The following is a 21,529-nucleotide window of genomic DNA, read 5'->3' as shown; positions in this document are numbered from 1 at the left end:
GGTTAAATTAAAAGTGTAAAATAAGGCTAAAGAAAGCTGACCTCCTACACATCAAATGCTTGTCAGCAGCAACAGGAATAGCTAAACGAGTGAGCAGCAGAGGAAGATTTCTCAAGGCAAAAGTTGCAATTAGACCGGTAATGTACAAAGGAAAAAGACAGACGTTTTCCACATAAAGGATAAACCGACACATAGAGTAAGTCTGTTAGTCGGAGCAGGTCTGTGATAACTCCAGAAAAGTAGAACTCAAACAGCGTACTGATTTTCAACCCACTTCTCACTTTATTCACGCTCGAAGAGTTCTCGCACTTAAGGGTGATCCTCACTTTTAACACTCTGCCCTTACATCCTTCACATTATGAAGTGCTGATAAACTGAGCAAAGGGTGAGACAGAAAGGAATGACCTCCTGGCTAACAACATTAGGATTGAGTTCTGCCTTGCTCTCCAAGGCTGGCGGTCATATTCATCTAAACTCCCGCTTAGAGCTCACTCCTATCTGGTTTACACTTCATTAAACTGGAGCTTATTGTGCATCAGCTAACAAGGACCTTACTCAAGGGTCTGATTACAATAGTGAGGAAAGCCGTGGCTGTGTGTTATGGCTTGTTAATGTGCTGGAGTGTCCGCAGCATGACAGTAAAAAGCTGACAAAGCAAAATGATGCACATACTATCAACTGATAGGCTCCTTCTCTCAGATTCTGCCTTGGTTAGGCAGCCATTCATCACCAGGTAAAACCAGTTTGAACATCGCTGGATAGTGGAGTGGGAAAATGTAAAAAAACTAACTGAAATGTGAAAGCAATGATGGCTGTTCTTATCTGGCTGTTTACATGTGAAGTTTCTGCACCTACACTACCAGTTTCCGCCTTACTGCGGAGACGGAAACGACATTAGGACTTTTAGATAGGACTTAACAGTAACATGATAAAATGGAGGGTTTCTGCATGAGGTACTATGCACTGTTTGAGAGGAGTTCTGCTTAAATATTCAACAGACAGAAGAAATAATTTGGAAAGAATTCTGAATTTGTTTGTCAAATACTGATTGCTGTAAGTGAATCACTGCTGAGGAAAAGAAGCCTGTTATTTTTTGGGGTTTTTTTGCCATTAATCGTTTATATGAGATGATTTTATATGATTTTATGGCATGTGAATAGTTGCTCTTGTTTTTTCTTCCTCCTCTTTCTGCTCTTCAACATCCTCACTTCCAAACATGTTACCAGGGCTTCTTTTTGAAAGCATAGAAGATACATTTTGAATTTGAACGGCAGCCTGAAACACTCATACATACTTTGGGGTATGTGTCGTTCTCCCAAGTTGGGACACTGATCTCTATGCTTAAGGGGCCAAGCCATGGGCGTATAAGTGTACCTATTGGCATGAAGAATGCCGACTGTTTTAGTTGCTTTGTGAGATTTTTCTTGCTGAGGCCACAGTATTTAGCGGTCTCGTTCCCCTACTTTCTATCACTGTTGTGAGAATTTGTCTCCATTAAAGGAGACAAAGGAAGTACTGGAGAAGACACTAATAATATAATTTTGATTTGATTGAACATTGATTGCAAATGTACAATCAAGAAATAATAATATATGTTTGACTCTTTCTTCACCCTCTGTTGAGCACCGTCTGCTTGTAATGTTGCACTTTTCAAGCGTACCAAAAAAATTTACAATAACCAAATTATTTCTCATATAAATTTTCACATATATTCTTATTGAACTGGTGTGTGTGTATCATAGGAAAGATAAGGTTTGAAAATGGAAAAAACTAAACGTATAAGACCTTGTTCGAAGGACCAGAGTGATGAGTTTTTTAAATATGTTTGTCTTTTTGAAGTTGTCAAGTCTGCCAATGTTTTAAATGCAATAATGGAGAAATCCCGCTAGTCAGCCCATTATGTGTTTTGTTGTTCCATTTCACTCTTCAGGAGTTTGTCTAAGCCTCTGTGCCTCTGGGGGAATAACAACAATAGCAGCGCTGAGGTGTTTCACATCCAGAATGTCTGTTTTCTACAAAACAAAAGCCTGAAAGAACTGTAATCACGTTTGTGTTTTTGCACAGCAATTATTACTGTGCAAAAAAAAAGAAGCTCTTGTGCCAAAATATAGGTTGGGATAGCAACTTTGTAAACACTCAGCACAATTAACTCTGTTGTGCCAAAAAAGGAATATTTCTTTATAAAACGTGTTTTGATTTCTACCCTAAAAACTTTTCAAACTGCACTCTATAGAGCCGGGCTGCAACAATGTATGAAAAAGCCCTATCTTAAAAGCACCAGAAGTAGAAGAAGTTGTGTGGGTAGGAATATAAGAAAAGAAAATGAAATGGGAACAGGTTATTCTTTTTGTATTCTCAACATTCACAATGAATACATTTCTACATAAGCTGGAAGACAACAACGGTGACAAGCAAAACAATGTATGAGGGCCCACGCAACGGCAGCGTAATTTAAAACACAAATGTAAAAAAGGTTGGTGAAAAAAATAAACGCTTCAATGCAATACAGAAACATCTGCATTTGACTCTGAATCTAACGCTGGATTAATGTGGACACTCAGAGACGAAGAACATGTTGCAGGGCTTTTTTGATCCACTGAATAATTAAGTGCCTGACTGAAAAGACAGCCTGCTATCTGAATTGATAAGACCAGTGACCCCGGCCAGCGAGATCCCAGCTCCACTTAAAGATCCAAGGAATGATCGAGGGTCTGATCAAAAGCTTTTACCTGGTTAAAAGAGAGAAAGTGGATGGGCACGGAAAGATAATAGAAGACAAATGGGCCAAGGGAAATTATGATCTTTAAAAGATGGATTCTGCAAGATAAGAAAGAATAACTTGGCATCTCAACTGTAATTGCTGCTTCTGGCTTATGGAAAACAAACTATATGAAACCTTCTCTCAGCAGTGAATAGGTTTAAATGTTTGATCTTTTTCATAGAACTTGTAGAGACTTTTCTTCACAAAGCCACCCTTTTCACGGTTTAAGTCACCAGTTTGCACCGCCTTCGGTTGGTTATTTATGCATACAGCTTGTGACACGAACCAATCGCCAACACACCCACAGAAATTATCAAAACACACATTTGAATATTCAGTCTTTCTAAATCCAAACCTTAAACCAACTAACTCAGAAAGACAGCATTTTTTTTTCCTACCTCAGTGTCAGGCTATACGGGGAACAGGACTTTAAAGTCAGGATTCAAGGATTCTCCCTCATTATATGCAGACTTACACAGTATGGAGAATCAGAGAAAGTGGTTTGGATGCTTTGATGGATTTGGAAGCAGCAGGAACCGCAGCTTTATATTTTGAGGGTGTAGTACGAGTGGGTCAGAATGAGCAGGGGAATGTACAAGAGTCTTCATGTCTCAGAGCATGATAAGAGAGCCGCAGGCTGCAGCTCTGGATACAGTAGTTAAATCTAATTTCACAGGTATTTTAAATATTCAAATCCCTCCTGAGGCTAATGACTAAACATTGTTTTAAAGGGGCCACATATCCCTTACATCTATTAGCGACACAGGTGTCTGAAGAAATTACAGCTTCCTCTGGCAAACTAATTCGTCTACAGCTTATGTAGCCATTGATGTCTATTTAACGCTTCTGTTTTGTTTTATTACAAACACAATCTTCAAAGTTTTTAGAAGGAATTTATGTGACAGGTCAACAAAAGTGTCCCATTATTGAGAAGTGAAAGGAAAAGGATACATTACTTCCAAATGCTTTCCTTCAGTTTCAAAGTTAGCACACACGTGCTGTCATTAGCTAGCAACAGTAAGGACCAAGAGACACACCAAACAGCTCAGAGAAAACGTTACAAATAATCTTAAAGCTGGCTTAAGTTGTAAAAAAATTATATTGAAGCTCAAAATTGATCTTATTTACATGGCAGATTTTGTTGTAAAATAATTTTCTTTCAACCAAGGAGTGTGTGATGGAAATAGAGGTATTGGAATTAGAATGAAATCATAAGAAAGCATTTTAGAAGGGGTAGTAAAAGATATTTATTTATTTTTTTATTTACATTCCAATAAAAAGTGATATGTCAGAACTTGTTTATACCCTTCTCAATAGTCCATAGAAGAATTGTTCTGGGCATTGCAGCAATCAAACCTCTTTAATGATTTATCTTTGGTGATGAGCTCCAACTTTTTGAGATTGGAAACCCTTCTTGCTGCCACCCTAATCTTTAGCTCTCCACATAGATTCTGGATCAGATTCAAGTCTGTACCCTTGATGGAGGGCTCCAAAATATTACTTTTACTTACAGTCATTAGAAACATGTTGGTAAGTATTTAGTGTTATTCTACACCTGAATATTCCAGATATTTGAAAAATGTTCTGCTTGAATGTACCACAATTTGAACATCACGTAGTACACCAATTAATCCATCATCCAAAAATGAAAGAGTGCAGCACAAATGCAAACCCACTAAGACATGGCTTTTCTAAATAAAACAGCAAGGCAAGGAGACCATTAATCAGACAAGCAGCAATGTGTGGTGGAAAACTAACATTGCACAACATCCTGAACACAACAACCCTAATATGACAAACATGGTGTTAGCCGACTCATTGTGGGGATGTTTTCCTTTAGCATGGACAGGGAATCTGGGTGAATTTTATGGAGTAATAATAGAGATAAATCTTAGGCAATGCTAGACAAGACATGTTATATTCTGCAGTAGGGCTACAGTGGATTGGCTTTAACCCAGGAATATCTATGTTGTAGTGGGGAAAAAATGCTAATTTTTATTTAACCTGGACAAATTTAATTCCAACAAAATAAATATAAGCAACACATTTTTTTGGTCACTTTTGAATAAAAAAACCCATTTAGAATAAGAACACTGTTGAAGTATTTAATGTATATCAATACACAACAAGACAAACGATATGAATGCTTATGTGACACAATAAGACCAACAAAATAACTGCTGTTCTAATTTTAAGTAATATTAAACAGAAAAGAAATGCTTGAATATTTGTTTTGTTTATTAACAAAAAATGTAGAGAACAGTAACAAAATGATCTAATAAGTAAAGAAACATTTATAAAAGGTCCAGTAAAGAGAGCATAAAGCACAAAAAGCATCAATAGTCTTTTCAAATTAAAATTCTAAAATACTTTATTAATCCCAAAGGGAAATAAGATTTTGTTGTCAGTTGTCTCGTTGTTGTTTGTTTTGTGTTTTATGCTAAATTAAGGCCAAAACCAATTAAAAGAAATTTGTTGAATTTATTTTGATTGGTGCAAATCATCACTGGTTGTTTCTCCATGAGCGACTTAACAATGTTTCATATTTTGTAAAGCTTGTGGTATGGCCATTAAATCTGTTGTTTTGCAGACAGCTACAGAGGAAAAGTGACTCCTCCTCTCTGACACAGAAACTGATTTGCTGCAAGGCATAAACCAGCTCCTTGTGGACTCCTGGCTGAGAGAGCATGCAGGACACAAAGACTGGATCAGGAATACTGAATCAGAGAAGAATGGCGGTGGAAGTAAAGTCAGCAATGTGCTACTCAGGCTCTTCTGTTAATGCTATAAGGAAAAGGAAATTAGCTAAACTGGAAGTGGTTGGCATTCGTAGCACCATGCTCTATAGGGGACAGTTAAAACAAATTACTAGAAGAACACAAGAAAGGCTGAACAAAGCACTTTAGCAACAGAAGAGGCTGGAGTAGCTGCTACTTTAAATCATATAATCCACAAAAAGACACATCTACAATATAAAAAAAAAACTGAACTTCAGCATGCATTGAATGTCAGCCATTAACTAAAATTTAACCAAGAATGTTTGTCAACCATCAGCTACTTTACTTTTGAGATAAATAGATGGTATGACCCCTGCAAGAAGCACTGTGCAACTCTGTATAAAGTGTACCTGCTCCACAACAAAGTTTCAGTGACTCTCTGAAACGACCCAAGGAAAGATGTTGCTTATTACAGGATGTTTCTAAATCCCTCCATACGGTGCCAGTTCATTAGGTCTGTTTGTTTTACTTATAATTTCATGTGACATTGCTACCCTTCATTGTCAAGCTAGATTTGTTTGATTTACACTTAAAGTAGAAAGTTTATGGGTTAAATTCAATTAAAAATTAAACATAAATTAGTATGCAAACTACCTTCCACCCTAGATCATCTCAAAAAGCTGAGAAGCACTCACCTCTCCTGCTACAACAGGAGAAGCTAGTTAAGAGGGGAAAAGTAAAGCCTGGCAGTCAGAGTGAGCCATCACGGGAAGGTCAGCAAGCATGTGTGAGTTGTTGGATGTAATTACAAACCAAGGCAATCAAAAGGCTTCGGGCATCTTAACATAAAACTAACACAGACAGCTGCATAGAAGGTGATGCCAGTACTTTCCCTTGATCTTTAAAACACAATAAAGATGCCAGATCCAACTTTTTACCTCCTTCTCTCCTCTATTTACAGTGTTTTCCTACCAGTAAGCCCTGCCTGCTTATGGTTTTTCTTTGCCCAGTCAACACTTGTGAAGAGTGTAGACAGGCAGCAGTAAATGTGGCTCTTACCACAAACCTGTTAATAAATAAAATCCACCACAGAAAGTTACAGTTAGCTAGAGGTTCAACTGAAACGCCTCTGGGGCGATCTGGAGCACAAATCTACCGATGTGCATTTACTCAGCTGAAGGAGACATGACAGAGACGGGAAGAAGGGAAACAAAATGAAGAAGATAGACACACCTATTTGTTTCAGTTTCAATTGTGATAAAAGCTGGGCAGTAGCAGGTGAGAACACCTTCCAATTACAACCTGTTGTTAAATCAGGGCAGAAGACACATGGGAGCCCCTATAGGTGTGAAGAAGACATGTCACTCATCTCATTACAACAGTACAGATACGATTCTCTCACAGGGAAAACCCTACAGCCCCCGAGGTACCTTCAGTAACTTCCCATATGGAGACAAGCAGATGTAACAGAGTAGCTAGGGGATAAATGTTTGTAAAATATAGGGATACCTTGCAGAGATACCTTAAAGAGTTACACTTCGATGTGAGGTGATCACAGACTGAATTTAAACTGTAAAAATGTTTTTATGCAATATTATGTTGATTGGTTTTTGGAAATCTCTGTACTATTAAAATACATATGAAATAAGAACTGATGTCTCAGATTGCATCTTATATCATTTAAAGGCCCTTAACATTTATAATATTTACACATGCTTGCAGAAGAACCCTTATGTTCAGATTGAAATACAGCATAAACTGGGGAAACAAAAATAACAGGCTGCAGATCGCAATGCCTCTCATAGTTTTACACTCAATTATTTCAATCCAACAAGTGCCGCTTTAAACCAAAACTAAAACTGTCGACTTGTCACATCCCTCCAGAGTATTCCTATCAAACAGTATCCCAGACAGATATTTAGACAAAAAGGAGAAGGAAAAAAAAGCTGCACAATTCATTGCACTGCTGAGCCAGTGATGAAAGAAGCAACAAAGCGAAACATAAAAGGAAGATTTTACAGTCTGGGAAATGTCATCACCTGTTGCACCATCCTCCTGGTGTTGCTTGTTTAGAAAACAACAGGGGAGTAAACTAAAGTATTAGCGTTTGTTAAAATACTAAGTAAAGGTTTAATTTCTATTCATTCTTAACCAAGAAGCTTGTTTTCTGTAGAAATGTTCCAGTAAGGACTGAATTCAAACTGAAAACAGATAATACCACAAAATCACTGCAGTAAATAAGCTAACATATCTGTATTTTTCCATACAGTATTCTGGTTATTGCAAAGAAAACAAAAACTGTTCAAACACACACACACACACACACACACACGCACACACACACACACACACACACACACACACACACACACACACACACGCACACACACAAGCACACGCACACACACACACACATGCACGCGCACACACACACACACACGCAATAAAAAACATAGGACATCTTCTACTAGGACAGTAGTTTAGTGAGATCCCCTGGACCGGAATGCTGCTTTTGACCCTGTCTCCACAGACAGTTTTCCTTCCACTAAACTTTCTATTAATATGTTAAGATATCACACTATGTGAACATAGCAAGGACAGTTTGTAGCTTATCGTTGTTATTAGCTGCAGAAGGATTGTCACTCATGCCCTGTTACCACATAAGCCTGTAGCTTTTGCCTTTCAGAAAAACATAAAAAAAATTTAACTATGCCATATAAATAAATAAATAAATAAATAAATAAATAGCTGTATTAGGTTATAATGAAAGATACCCACAATCACAATTGTTTTTAGCTTCATGCACAGCCCATATGTGAGAAGACTGAAAAAGAGATAACGGGATAATTTCAATAAACTGAAAATTGTTGTGGTGCTTGTAATTCTTTGTAATCTTTCTCTTTTACTGTATATTGAATACTAATGTATAATGATTGTTTTGCTAGATTAGAGCATTTTCCAATTTTTCTCCTCAGATCACAAAGTCTGTAAGAGACTATAGGAGATTACTGTACATTTAACCGTTAATTTCTTAACAGAAAAAACTAAAGGCTAAACACTATCTGAAATTCCAGGGAGAAAAAGAAGAAATGTTTAAGAGGTGAGAAATTTTGTAAGTTGATTGATTTTAAATAGGTTACACATTGGAGAAGCAAGGTAATCTCTTTTTTGTTTGTTTTTGAACATAAGAAGACATTTCAGAACCAAAGTAATGCTCTTAACAAGATTATCATTATTAAAATATTTTTTTGGAGGGCTGTAAACCTGATTTGTGCTGCTGCTATGTGATGTGAGCCTGAGGTTTAATGATGACAGGCAAATTTGCACTAAATCTTGTCAGACTCGCTGCTAATAGAGCTGCTTGCCTGTTAAGGTTACCTGTTTAATAGGGCAGGATTACTAAACTGGCTCAGGCGTTGAAACTAATTGCTGCCTCTCTCAAAGCAGACCTGCTTTGAGCATGTTCTTGCTGCCAGTCTCACTACCAAACATAGTCAACAGAATAACCTAACCAGTAATCTCAGGTACCCACACATTTATTGTCAGATTAGTGAGGCTTTTGCCAATGGTTTTCAATCAAATTGGTGAATTACATTGCATGCTGAGATTCATCAAATGCTTGCATGAGCTGATTAGATGAGAACAGATGCAAGCAGCAGTGATGGAGAAGTGCCCAAACATGCGGGTAATGTTAGAGATGGGACACATTCAGCAGCACGAGTGAAACAGAAGCGAATGTTCAAGCAGTGACGGTGATACTAGCAATTAGCTGGATTTCGCTCCATGGCAGTATGATTTGAAAATGCCACTGTGTAGGATTTGATATTAAACTCAAATGCTTGGCTTTATGTCTGCCATTTAAAAACCAGTTAATGGACTGTAGATTCTGACGACTTGCCATTCAGCTTTATTTTAAGTTGCTCTTAGTGCTGGGTTCAGCTGGTGGCAGGAGCACCAGCATGTGTGACAGGACGGAGCTTCAAAAGAAACTAAACGTTGTATTTTAGAGAAACGATCGATCAGAAATCTCTTTGACATTTTTCGCTTCTTTGTACTCTAAGACGGACAATATTTCTTGTCCTCTACCTGGAAGGCTCACCATCTGCTGTCACAAAAGTGCTAATTTTTCTGAAATTGTAAGAAGAATGGAAGCCACATTGATGGGAATTATCATGACAAGTTAATTGGACCACTCTACCAAGATGTTCTTTAATTGGAACAGCAAGAAGCAAGAAAAAATGACCTTAAAAAACCCCAGAATCAATTAAAACAACTGGCAATTATCTCTGCAAAGACTGGCATCATTTCCTGCTGCATTTGTTGCCTTAGCAACAAGTCAGCTGTTAAACAAAGCCATTTGCAGCCAACACACATGCACACAAACATATTGAAACAGCAAGAGTATAGATAAAGGATGCACAAGCGTCACATGGCGAAGGCGTAGTCGGTGACAGATGCGAAACAAGCAGGGCATCTTAGATTACAAGTTGTCCTCTCAATACGGCACCCATAGATCTGTGTTTTGATGCAGATCATCATTTGTCAAAGTGCACACTGCATGCTGTGCTGTCGACCGGCTTTGGAAAAGACAAATTGGAAAATCAAAGGAGAGGGATGTGCATTTCCCCTCAGCTGTCGTTCAGAACATTTTATATAATATTAAACTAAGCTCTTTCATCACAAAGTTAGACTTTTATCTTCTGTATTAAAAATGGCATCTGAGGACAGTGAGATCAGAAACTACATGTTGATAAAAAAGAAGTTGGAAGTGAAGTGAAAACTTTAATATTTGAGAAGGAAACCAGCCTTTTTGTCATTCTTCGTGTGATCTGTATAGGAATAGGAAGTTAAGCGGCACACAGCAGTCCCTTGTGGGGAGTTAGCGTAATTGCTCGTCCAGTCACAGAGGACACAGTCAAGAGCAATTCCCTTCAAAACAGCAACTCTAGCTTCAAATTTAATTTTTTTCCTGTGCACCCTGGCTGTTAATAATTTGATGCAACCTTATACTTAAAACTTCACTTTTCTTCTCTGTAGGTGACCATCTTTATGCCACGACAAAAAACCTGGAGAAAATAACTTACAGCAAATGCATCATAAATAGATTTTCTCGTTTGCTGCAGTTTACTTTAGGACTATTATCTGACAAACAGTTCCTAAAAAATACATGCAAATTTTCTTTAGTTTGATTGTTCTTCTTGCTATGTACCAAAACGATTCTCCCCAAGGTCAGTATAACTAAGTTCCCCTGACAATATCGGACTCCAATGAGTACATTCCATATGTGTGCACCATTTACAATCTAACGTGAAGTAATGCAAGCCATATGTGAGCTCCTGTTTTCCCATTTATTCATCACTTATTCATTGATCTTTGTGTACACTAACATAAGCTGACTCTCTACTTTCTTCTGCTCTCTGTTTGCTTCTCTGTCTCTGGTCCCAATGGTGCTGTGTGTGTTTCAGGCACCTCATTTGGGTGTGCAAAGAGAGGAAGAAGGGGTGTGGCAGGCGTGCAGATGGCGTGGGGTTCTCCTGTGATGTGTGGGGGGGCCCAGTTGGCACGAACAAAGAGGAGGAGATGACGAGTTCGATGTTAACAAGCTGTCACTCAGAGCGTAACGCAGCGCCCACAACAAAAACAACAGAGACAAACCCCTGACAACACTTGTGTGATAAACAACAACCAAGTAGGCATGCAGTGCTGCTGTATCTACTGAGTAGAGGTAATAATACTAGCATGTCAGGCCAAATAAAAAACTATGAATCTAAAGCAAAATTATTTGCACACTAAATAAAGATGTGTTTAAAAAAAAAAGAAAGAAAAAAACAATTTTAATCCGGTGGAATAATAAAGGAATGAAGTTTTGGGGTGCTGTACTTGTTGCCTATAAAGTTTGAATAATCGTTTTTTAGCTACCGTATTTTCCGCACTATAAGGCGCACTTAAAAACCTTCAATTTCCTCAAAAGCCGACAGTGCGCCTTATAATCCGGTGCGCCTTATATATGGACCAATATTGAGCCACAACAGATCTAGCAACTACGGTAAGCAGCCGCCGACTTYATTTTCCCCCGTAGAAGAAGAAGTKCRCGGTGCATGCTGGGAAAGTTGTCAGAACGCTGGTTTGTTAATAAAGTTTGAAAATACATTTAAAGCCAGGGGGGGCGGAGGGGCGGGGGAAGAGAGACAGAGACTGTGGCGGCATCGTGTTGGTTGGTCTGTGTTACCCAGAAAGCAGTTGGGCACAATATCGCAACACCAACATCGTGAGTTACACAATGACTGGGGCAGCCTACTATATAAAGTACTCGGGGACCACTGCTTTACAAATGTGGATGTGTAATAATAGAGTACGGAACAAATTGGCAACCCAAATTGAATCGTCTATATGCTATGCGCCTTATAACGTGGTGTGCCTTATATATAAAAAAAAGTTTTAAAATAGGCCATTCATTGAAGGTGCGCCTTATAATCCGGTGCGCCTTATAGTGCTGAAAATACGGTACTTTAATAAAATGTTTGTGACAGTGTGTACATAGTCGCTTTAAAACATCATAATGAAAATGTGACCATTAAAAGAGAAATGTGTTTTTTATAACGTTCATCTAACTTTGTAGCATTTGAGGTCAAAGTGATTGTTTTGAAATGTGTTTTCATCAACATAACCCTCTTGAGGTACCTCAGTTTTCTCTGATTTTTAACATACATTGTATTAAACTGTAACATGGGCAAAGTATGGACAAATGTCAGCTAATGACAGCTTGCAGCGGTTAAGACTAAAGATACAGCAGTCATGCACTTGAACATGGACTCCATTGGCAGGAAGTTGGCTTTCGCATAAAACTAAACGAGGCATCAGCTTCCCATGAGGTTGCGTGAAGCTGTGGAGGCGTTTGTGTGTGTTTTGGGTCATAAACACAGACAAACAATGAGTAAATTCTGCCTAATTGCTCTTATTTACTGCTTTGTTGCTTTTACACCTTTGCACTCTTTATTGTTGCATTAAGGAGCAACTCAGAACAGAGATTTTGATCTCTGATGAAGGAAATTTTTTTTTTGAGCTAATCACATTACGTGGTCGATTCAACGTTATTTTTCATTTTTTCTTAATTTTAAGGATTTTAGTGCAACATTTTACCAAAACAAATTCTTTGACCACTATTCCTATTCAATTCACACATAGACTGAATATGTAAGCTTTTGAAGCTCAAGCAGAATGCCTTTGAAGAGGGCTTAGATACTTAGAGAGAACACACAAGCATTTAATACGAACAGAGACATCAGGAAATGTCTTTTTTGTGATTGTTCCTCCTTTCTTCACGCCACCTGTTGGGTGAATGACACTCGAATTTGACAGTTGTTAAATGTTCTGCTCCAGAGCCCCAGAGCACTTGGCAGAGCAGCCCATCACTAATCCAGCCAGCACAAGCACTGACTTACAACTAGCTGAAACACAAAGACAGAGAGAAAGAAGAGGTGGAAATCTGAAAGACAGACAGACAAAACAGCTACAGACAGAGATATAAGATGACTATATAGGTGGTCAAACTCAAAGAGTCTCAAAATATTACAGAGACATCTGGGGACGGCATAAAGAGGTTAGCAGGGATTGATACATTTTGGTGAGAAAGTGGGCCAGGATGAGGTGTGAACACAGAAAAGAAAACATTCCTTAAAAAAAATGGGAAAAAAAGGCATTGAGACCACGGGGCTGCAAGAGTGTTTGGGGGAAACAAAATAAGCAGTCGAGGGTTTACAAGGTGTCCTCTGAATCCATTTGTCTCCCAGAGACTCATTAGTGTTTGTGAGAGGGCGTCCGGTTATAAATAGGCTCGGGAGCGTGTGTTTGACAGGAGGGAGTCTAGAACTTGACGGCGAGAAATTAATCTCACAAGAGAACTCCCAGAGAATGTATGAAGAGACCAAACAGACGGATATCCCAAAAATAAGCGCACTCTTTTTTTAAACGGTCGGCGGCTCCCATCAAAAGTTGCTTTGATTCCCGCCACGGCGTTTATCTCATCTACAGTAAAATCCCAAACCAGCCCTTATAAAGCACTTGTAGGCTGTTCATGAATGATGTGAACAAATCATTGCAGAAAGGATTTTTATTTCACTATATCTTTTTAACGAAACAATTTACTTGTATTTTAAAAAGATGGACTATGGATACATATTAAAGCAAAAAAGTTCTTAGTCCATAAAGATAACCTTCATTCTGGGATACTGGATAGTTTTGAAACGAGTGCAGCATTCTACCGTTGTGTCTGTTTGCCTCTGCTGTTGCTTTGTCGTTTTTCTCTCTTTTTTTTTAGCTCTTTATGCTTTGGGAATACTTGCATTTTCAACAGGAAAACATGTCTGTCAATTCAAGTCTTGAGACTTTGGATCTCTGTGGTAATAAAAATGCAACTACAGGGCCTTATAACAAAAACCTGAATATCACCGAGCAGTTAAATGATTTTAATGATTAATTTTAAGTAAAATACACATATGAATTTATTGCACATTTCGTGACATATTTCACACTTAGTTTGCAACTTTTTATGATTATGGCTCGCAGGGTAATGAGAACAACATAAAATTTCTCATAAATTATAAAGACGGATACATTTTTAGGCATTACAAATGCTACAATCATAGGGAAAACTATTCAAGTCCTGTATCAAAACATATTTTTTAAAAAGTGTGAGTGGGAAAAAAAATCTGTGGTATAGAAAAAGCTGCACAAAAAATGGTTACCATGAGAGAAAAATGAAACCAAGCCAATTCAAGCTAAAACTGTTACAGCCCTTGAGATAAGAGAATCCTGAACCAGACATACACCCAGATCTGGGCTAAGGAGAAAAAGCTTTACTGGGCCAAATTATTCTTTTAATTTGAAAATCAAGGTCCCAGAATCTGGAAAAAGAGTGGAGAGCCAAAACAAAGGACTTGGCACCTGCCCACACTGCTAATGTGATCAATACCTAGCTTAATGACCATCACTGCTCTTGATTGGCTGACAAACTCGCCTGGCATAAACTCCAAAAAGAATCTATGAAGTAATAGAAGGACGATGAGAGACACCAGGCCACAAGCTGATCATGCTATGCTGCACTTATGCAGTAATTCATATAAAAGAAGCCCCAACAAAGGGTTATGTGCATATGGTAAGTTTTATTTTGTTAAAACTCTTATTAATCAGTTGCACATAATATTTTAAACTACAGGAAAACTGAATGTTGAGTTTACATTAGATTTAAGTCTTGAACTATGTCAATCTGTATAACAATATGAGTAATTCATGCATTTTAAAAAAAATTTAATTATTGAAATAAACTAGTTGAAAATGTGCCCACTGTCATTAAAAGTTGTGGTAGTTCCTGACAGACAATCTACTGTCTACTTCTGTAAATGGCCCCTAAAGTGGGCACAGCACTGCCCTGCTATAACCACCCACCCAGCAGCCGCTGCTGAAATACTCAGACCATTTAAAGCTGAAGAAATTCAGTCTCCTTGATCCTCACTAGAGATCCTTTAAAGAAAAAAACCCTACGTCTGACCCCAGTCTAACCCGAGTGTCTCTGGCTCTGCTAGACGGTGGGTGATCATCCAGACATAAAGCTGTTGCTCAGCCCAGGGAATGACTAAAGGAGGCTTAGAGTTATGGCTCAATCAGAGGCTGAATACACCTGCAAGCTGCGAACCCACAGCTGCTTTCAAAGGACTGTGATGAAATATTTATGGTAACTGTGACCATTGGAGACACAGGAGGACTTGACTGCTATAGCTGTAGATGAGGCTACTTTACTACACTTTCACATAATAAAAGTATCAATCTGAAAGTAGTGATGTTTCTGCTGTTGATACTAAAAGCTGATATACCTATGCTTACCCTTTCCTTTCTCTACTTAGTCATTTAATGTAGAGTAGATTTTTTTGAGATCTAGACAAACAAAATGTTCATTGCACATATCCAGAACAATCAAGAGTCTCAAAGTTGTGTTTGGCATTTGCAACAGAACCAGTTTATGAACCACAGGCCCAGTAGTTTAAAACTCTGACCTTTGAGGGTCTGGATGCCAAAAAGTTAGCAAAATGGTTCCTGAGTTATTTTTAAGTGTGCATCTGTGTTTCTCTACTGGTACTTTCTGCGTTTTCCCGTTTTACCTCAGTCTCTTTCTGCACTTAGAGCCTTTACCAACCATAACACAACAAACATTTGAGAATTCACCAGCTATTTACCAGATATTTAGTGTCGAAAAATGTCAAAGACCATAAAGGGTAAAGATATGGAACTTGATTTTAGTAGGTGGCCACTAACACACATCCAAATGATTGATGAAAGTAACTTTAACTGTGGGACGTGCAAACATAGGCAACCGTTTGTAACTTGAAAGGTCAATACCATTTTTAAAAAATTTTTTTACATTTTGCTTTTGCTGTCAACAAACTGCCCTAAAAATGCTGTTGTTTATGGCAGAGCTTTAAGGTGTAATTCTAGAAATAATATACATCTGGTTTTATAATTCATGACCAGATCAAAACAAGAAAACAGAGAAAAGGAAATGTGTTACCACTATTCCCAAACTAACCTCCAAGAATAAATGTGAACTTAGTATGAACTGATTAGTAATTTATTCATTAGAAAAGCTTGGAGACTTTTATCCCCAGTGTAGCCTCATTTGGTAAAACAGCAAGTAATTCTTAAAATATCATGCTTTTTTTATCTGTAATGGTCACAGATTTAAAATTATGAATATTAATTATAAATATCAAAGTTAAAATAATTGAGAAGTTACAGTTTTTAACTGTTAACTTTTAATCAAATGCATTTCCTAAAGCTTAAGAGAATATCACATTGATGTATATTTTAAGCCCTTAATGATTTGAGTAATTTTCGTTCATCTCCAAGATTTAAAAATAATATGAATTTTCATTTAGTGATGCAATCATAAAGGATTATTTTCAAATGCAAAGGTTTAGCCAAAACAATTTATCTAAATCCTCCTGGTGAAATAAAGGTATCACTTTGGACTGCCACAGATGAGGTAAGCATTTGATCTTTAGCTTATAGCAGAAATCCTTGAACCTACAGGTTAACTAACAGGAAATGCCCTTAGGCAGAAAAACTAAGACATTACACTTTCTCTGTAAACAGCATTAACTTGTGATCACATTGAGAAGTAACTGTAAAAGCTTCCCTGGTGGGGATAAGTGAAGAATTGCATTTTTTATTTGACACCAACATTGCTTTGTCATGTTAAATTATCATTCAGCCCTAAAAATGTTCTTTATGGAATATTGTGCTTAGTGCATCCATTTCTAAGAACATCATCCATACACACAGCTCGAAACTCAGCAGTGCAGGTAAAACAATTTCTCTAGAAAATTGCGGCTGCTGATAGAGTCTAAAAATAACCCAAAAACTGGTGGTGAGAGCGGATCCCCACAGAGAGAGAACTACTGTAAAGTCAGAGGTCGAGCGTTTGTGTCGTGTCAACGTGACTGCCAAGGAAAAAGGAAAATATATCAAAGAGAAACCACACTTGGAGGGGAAGATGGAGCTCTCAGAAATACTGCCAAAAGCCCTTCATCATCTCCTCTCATATTCCTCTTCTCAACCAGTGTCACTCTTACGTTTTCCGTTTTCTTCTCTGTGCTTTTGACACACAAGGTTCCTGAAATTCAAGCAGCATTTCAACCATTCCTGGAGAAAAACTGCACACAAAATCTGCAAATGTTAGTGAATTGCTGGTAATGTAATCTTTGAATGAGTGCATATTCGGCCTCTGAATTAATAATTATCTGGTAGTAATAATATAGAGTTGAAATCAGCAATGTGACCAACCACCAGGAGTCACATCTGCACAAACGGTCCAGACAGATGGGGAAAACAAACTCTGGTCCATTTAAGGTGGGCCACATAGGTCAGTTGTGAATGCACCTTATACCAGTTTCTGCACAAGCATTGTAAAGATTTGGTCAAGTTTTAATGTATTACATTTTTAAGGTAAATCTACGAGGCATTAGCATAGGATACAGATTTTACTATGTAAAATAATTCAGTCTAAGTCGTACATATGCAAATAAAACATTTGTAATATTTTCGAAATGTTCTAAATGCTTACCAGTTTTCATGTAATGTTTTGGTTCCAATTCATTTTTGTCAGTGTCGGTTTTGTCTAAGTTTGGCAGCTTTTTACCCATTTTCTGTCAAGTCCTTTCATGTGACCGTGACATAATTTTGCACAGTGGTTGCTAAAAAAAAACCTGAGCAGAGTTTAGAACAAAGGAAGTGTCAGGGCTGTGACAAGAACAACAATAGCTGAACCAGATCTGTTCAATCATGCAGCTGTGGCAAAATGGTTAAAAAAAATTTAGCATTAAATATACAAAAAACAAAAATAGAGCATGAAACAGACTTTTATTACATTCAATTGAATTTTGTTTATTTAACTATATATCATACCAAAGCATTTTACTAGAAAAAAAACTGCACAAAATCATGTCTTTTATGTCTGGTTTAATAAAATCCAACTGAGTCTATTTAGATCAATCCAATTAATATCCAATTAATCACTGAGTTCAGAAGGTAATCCGTAATGTATGTATATACACTGATGGGAACTACAAACTACATCTATCTTGTTTTGTTGAATTTGTGTCCTTGATTACACAATTTCAGGCACAATGAGGAGCCTTTTGTCATTTTATATTTTTGCCAACAATGCATCCATTAATATTTATCAGAGTGATGCTTTGTATCTGCTTTGACAGATAACAATTTAGAGTAATTTTCTAATCTCTACTGAAGGAAATTAAATGTTCTACTTCAGTTGTTACTATCTACCAGCATGAAAAGAAATCATAATTTGTTATAGTTTTTAGGTTTCAAAAGGCTCACAACAAAAAATTAAATGGTATCCAAAATTGTTTGCTAACGGGTACAAAATGAAACTCGAAAGAAAAAAAAATGGCAACCCATGTGTATGAAATAGTTTTAAGAATTGGTAATGAAGTGATATGACTGGAAAGCAAACAGCAAAATAAAAAAAAATCTTTCATGAGCAGAAAAGATACAAGTAAAACCTCCAAATAACCAATGTAGTGCATAATTGTGAAATATATCAGAAAAAATAGTGAAAATGGGAGAATAATCAATGAGTTTTCAAAGAAAAACACTTGAAACACTTTTTAAAATCCCAGAGAACCATAAATCAATAGCCTTTTCAAACAAAAGATTATCCCTTGAAAGCAAAACAAATGCAATGGCTCAAGACTTTTGCACAGCTCTGACCTGTGCATTTTTACAATTACAAAAAGAACTGTTGCTTTCAAGACGGTGAGTATTGAAAAAGACAGTAGTTAAGGATAGGCACACTAGCTTTTTCAATACTCACTTGACTTTGATAAATTAAGCCCAACACATATTTGCTCTACAGTTATAAGAAATCTCAGAACACAGGAAAATGTCAGCTGCCCACTTTTGATCTTCCACTGCCTGTTCTTTAGCTGTCTAGAATCCTTTAAACTCCTTCAAAAGAGACAACCATGTGTAGGTGTATTAAGAGGCAATATAGGGGAAAAAAAAATAATTTATTCAAGGGGAGTTTGCTTTGTTTTAATCTCTGAAGCTGCTGATTCACTAAAAGTCAAATCCTTCATGTCTGAGTGTGTGTGTGTGTGTGTGTATTAAATACTTTGACTCTTTGAACCCTACATCCTCTTGGCGCTGATCCTAAATGCACACATGCAGACACACACTAACTCTCAGTGATGAGATCGAACTGAGGACTCGATGAATAAATTATGTTTGAACTCTTGGGGTTCACCTGGCTAATTAACAGGGTGGGCAAAGTGTCTTCGCAAAAAGCAACAATGCAAGAGAGCATGAAAAGGCCAATTGCTGATACAAGGATTACTTCATGGGTTTAATACACACTGACACTCACACCCATATGCATGTCTAATTTGTGACATTGTGTGCTGCGAATGAAGCAACGGAAAGAAGGGCGGTGAAGTGTTGGCCTCCATTGAAGGTTACTGAGCAGTCCACCTGAACCAATACTGCCAGACTGCATTGTCTAATTGAGAAGGTGCCATTTTTGCATGCCTACATTGTAAACTTTAAACTGTTTATGTGAGATCTAGCAAAAATGTAGCAATCACTTGTCATTTTCAGTGACACTCTGGGCTTCTGGGCTTTGTAACCCTACGACACACTAACACACTCCGTCACCGAGGCCATTAGAGTGGATGTAATTATGAGGAATAACCAGTGTAACAGGCCCAGCTGTCCTGCTAACATCATCTTGCTAGAATCCCCAGACCCTATTGTCACCAAATGCGAGCAGACACCAGAGGGACTGGGAAAAGAACATGAGGAATAGTTGGAAAAGGAAGCATTGACACTGACTGATTGAAGGCTTGGGTTTTGGCATGCTGGCATCATTACTGAGAGGAATTTAAAATAAGCTTCAACAACAAGACACAAAAAGTTCTTATCAAAAGCCGGGGATGTGATTCAGTGTGACACCGAACGAAGCAACAGCTGGAACAAGAGGAACTAAACCTGACTGGCTACAAATGACTTAAACCTCCCCATAGGGCATGCATGAAGCTATAGTAGAGTTTGTGAAGACGCTTGACGCGAATGAGCCAGCAGCAGCAACAGCAGCAACAGCTTGACTCCTGGAGGAGCCACCGAGCTCCACAGCCTTTGAACATCCAGGAGGCAAGCAGAGGCAGACAGCAGAGCTACGTGACTATCATGACAACAACCAACAATCAAACACAAACACATTGTGACGCGCGTTCCGTGAGTCCCACAACGCCACGAGTTATCAAGATTAAACACCTCCAGCATCTGAGCTATTTCGCCAAGCAGGAAAGGATTCCCTAAAATAAGAGAGTGCAGGAAAAAATACAAAATAGACCAAAAAAATTATTTAAAGAAGTGAGGGGAGCTTTCCAAGTTCCCACCTGAGAGTTTTCCATCATTTTCCATCCTCGCTCCTGTTAGCCCTCTGTCCCTCAGTTTCTTTTCTTGCCTAAGTCATCCCATCCGTCCACACATTTCCTCACTCATCCACTTCTGTCACCTCCTCACTTGGCCACTGTCTTAAGCAGAATATAGAGTATAAAAAAGGAAAAAGAAAAATCAAAGGCAGGGAGGGACAAAAGGATACGGAAAGAGGAGGGAGTGAGGAGGAGTACTGGAAAATACAAAGACGAGAGGCAAGTAAGGCTGCCAATTCTGAACTTGACTCTCTCCTTTCTGTCTGATTTCATGTCCCTGACTGTCTGTCTTATTTTTTGCTCCCTCCATCCCTCTTATTATGTCCATCTGAGTGGTCGTGCCAAGATAGCAGGGCAGGCGGAGAAAACATGGCTCACTTGTGCCCTAAAACACCTTTCAAACAGGTCATCTCCAACTAGCCTCTAAATGTAGACCTGGATGAACTCATTCTGTGCTGGAGGCCATTCCCCGATCAGGAATGTGTGTTTGTGTGTGTTTATGACAGCGCTTGTCAGCGAGCCAGAGTCCTGGATTACAAATTCCACTGGCAAATCCCACCTCATCCTTTGCTTCAGTCACCTCCGCTCCCTGCCTGCCTTCCCTGTCCTCCAGTTTTTATCATTCTTTCCTTCCTTGTTTACCTCCATCTGTCTCTACTTTTGCATTTACCACATTCTTCCTGTCCTCCACCTGCAGATCCCGAGAAAAGAAAATTTCACATTTGATTTCATCAGTCTACAAAATTAGAACGCAAGCTTGTTGAAGCCCACAGGAGCAGAAAACCTCATCAATCTCTGCATCTTGATCTGCTCTTATTAAAAGAGCCTGCAATCAAAGCAGCGCACAATCTACACACACAGTACACAGCCCCAAGGGCACTTCTTTGCTCAAATAAAGATAGCCAATCACAGTCTGGGGAGGCGAGAGAAGTGCTGTGGTAATTAACACCAGTGGGTCTGAACTTAGATCCATGAGAAAAGTCTGCAAAGAAATCACACTGACCAGAGGCAGTGGGTAAAACCAAAAGTGGATTAAGGGAGAGCCT

At 38.2% G+C, this 21,529-nt stretch overlaps 1 protein-coding gene across 17 annotated transcripts in view; it reads right to left on the bottom strand.

Annotated features, from left to right (window-relative positions):
- srcin1a (SRC kinase signaling inhibitor 1a) overlaps positions 1-21,529 on the bottom strand; it is a 112,634-nt gene that overhangs the window by 49,984 nt on the left and 41,121 nt on the right. Inside the window, exon 1 of one of the 17 annotated variants that reach the window (XM_008415868.2) lies at positions 20,448-20,575. The exons of the other annotated variants lie outside the window; for them this stretch is intronic. Coding sequence (XP_008414090.1) covers positions 20,448-20,472 — 25 coding nt within the window. The 5' untranslated portion in view covers positions 20,473-20,575. Of the gene's footprint in view, positions 1-20,447; positions 20,576-21,529 lie in introns of those variants that run through there. 17 annotated transcript variants of the gene reach the window in all.

Source organism: Poecilia reticulata, linkage group LG8 (genome assembly GCF_000633615.1).
Source record: "Poecilia reticulata strain Guanapo linkage group LG8, Guppy_female_1.0+MT, whole genome shotgun sequence".
NCBI lineage: Eukaryota > Metazoa > Chordata > Actinopteri > Cyprinodontiformes > Poeciliidae > Poecilia > Poecilia reticulata.
The sequence above is the reverse complement of the archived record's forward strand: the minus strand, read 5'-3'. Positions and strand labels throughout refer to the sequence as shown.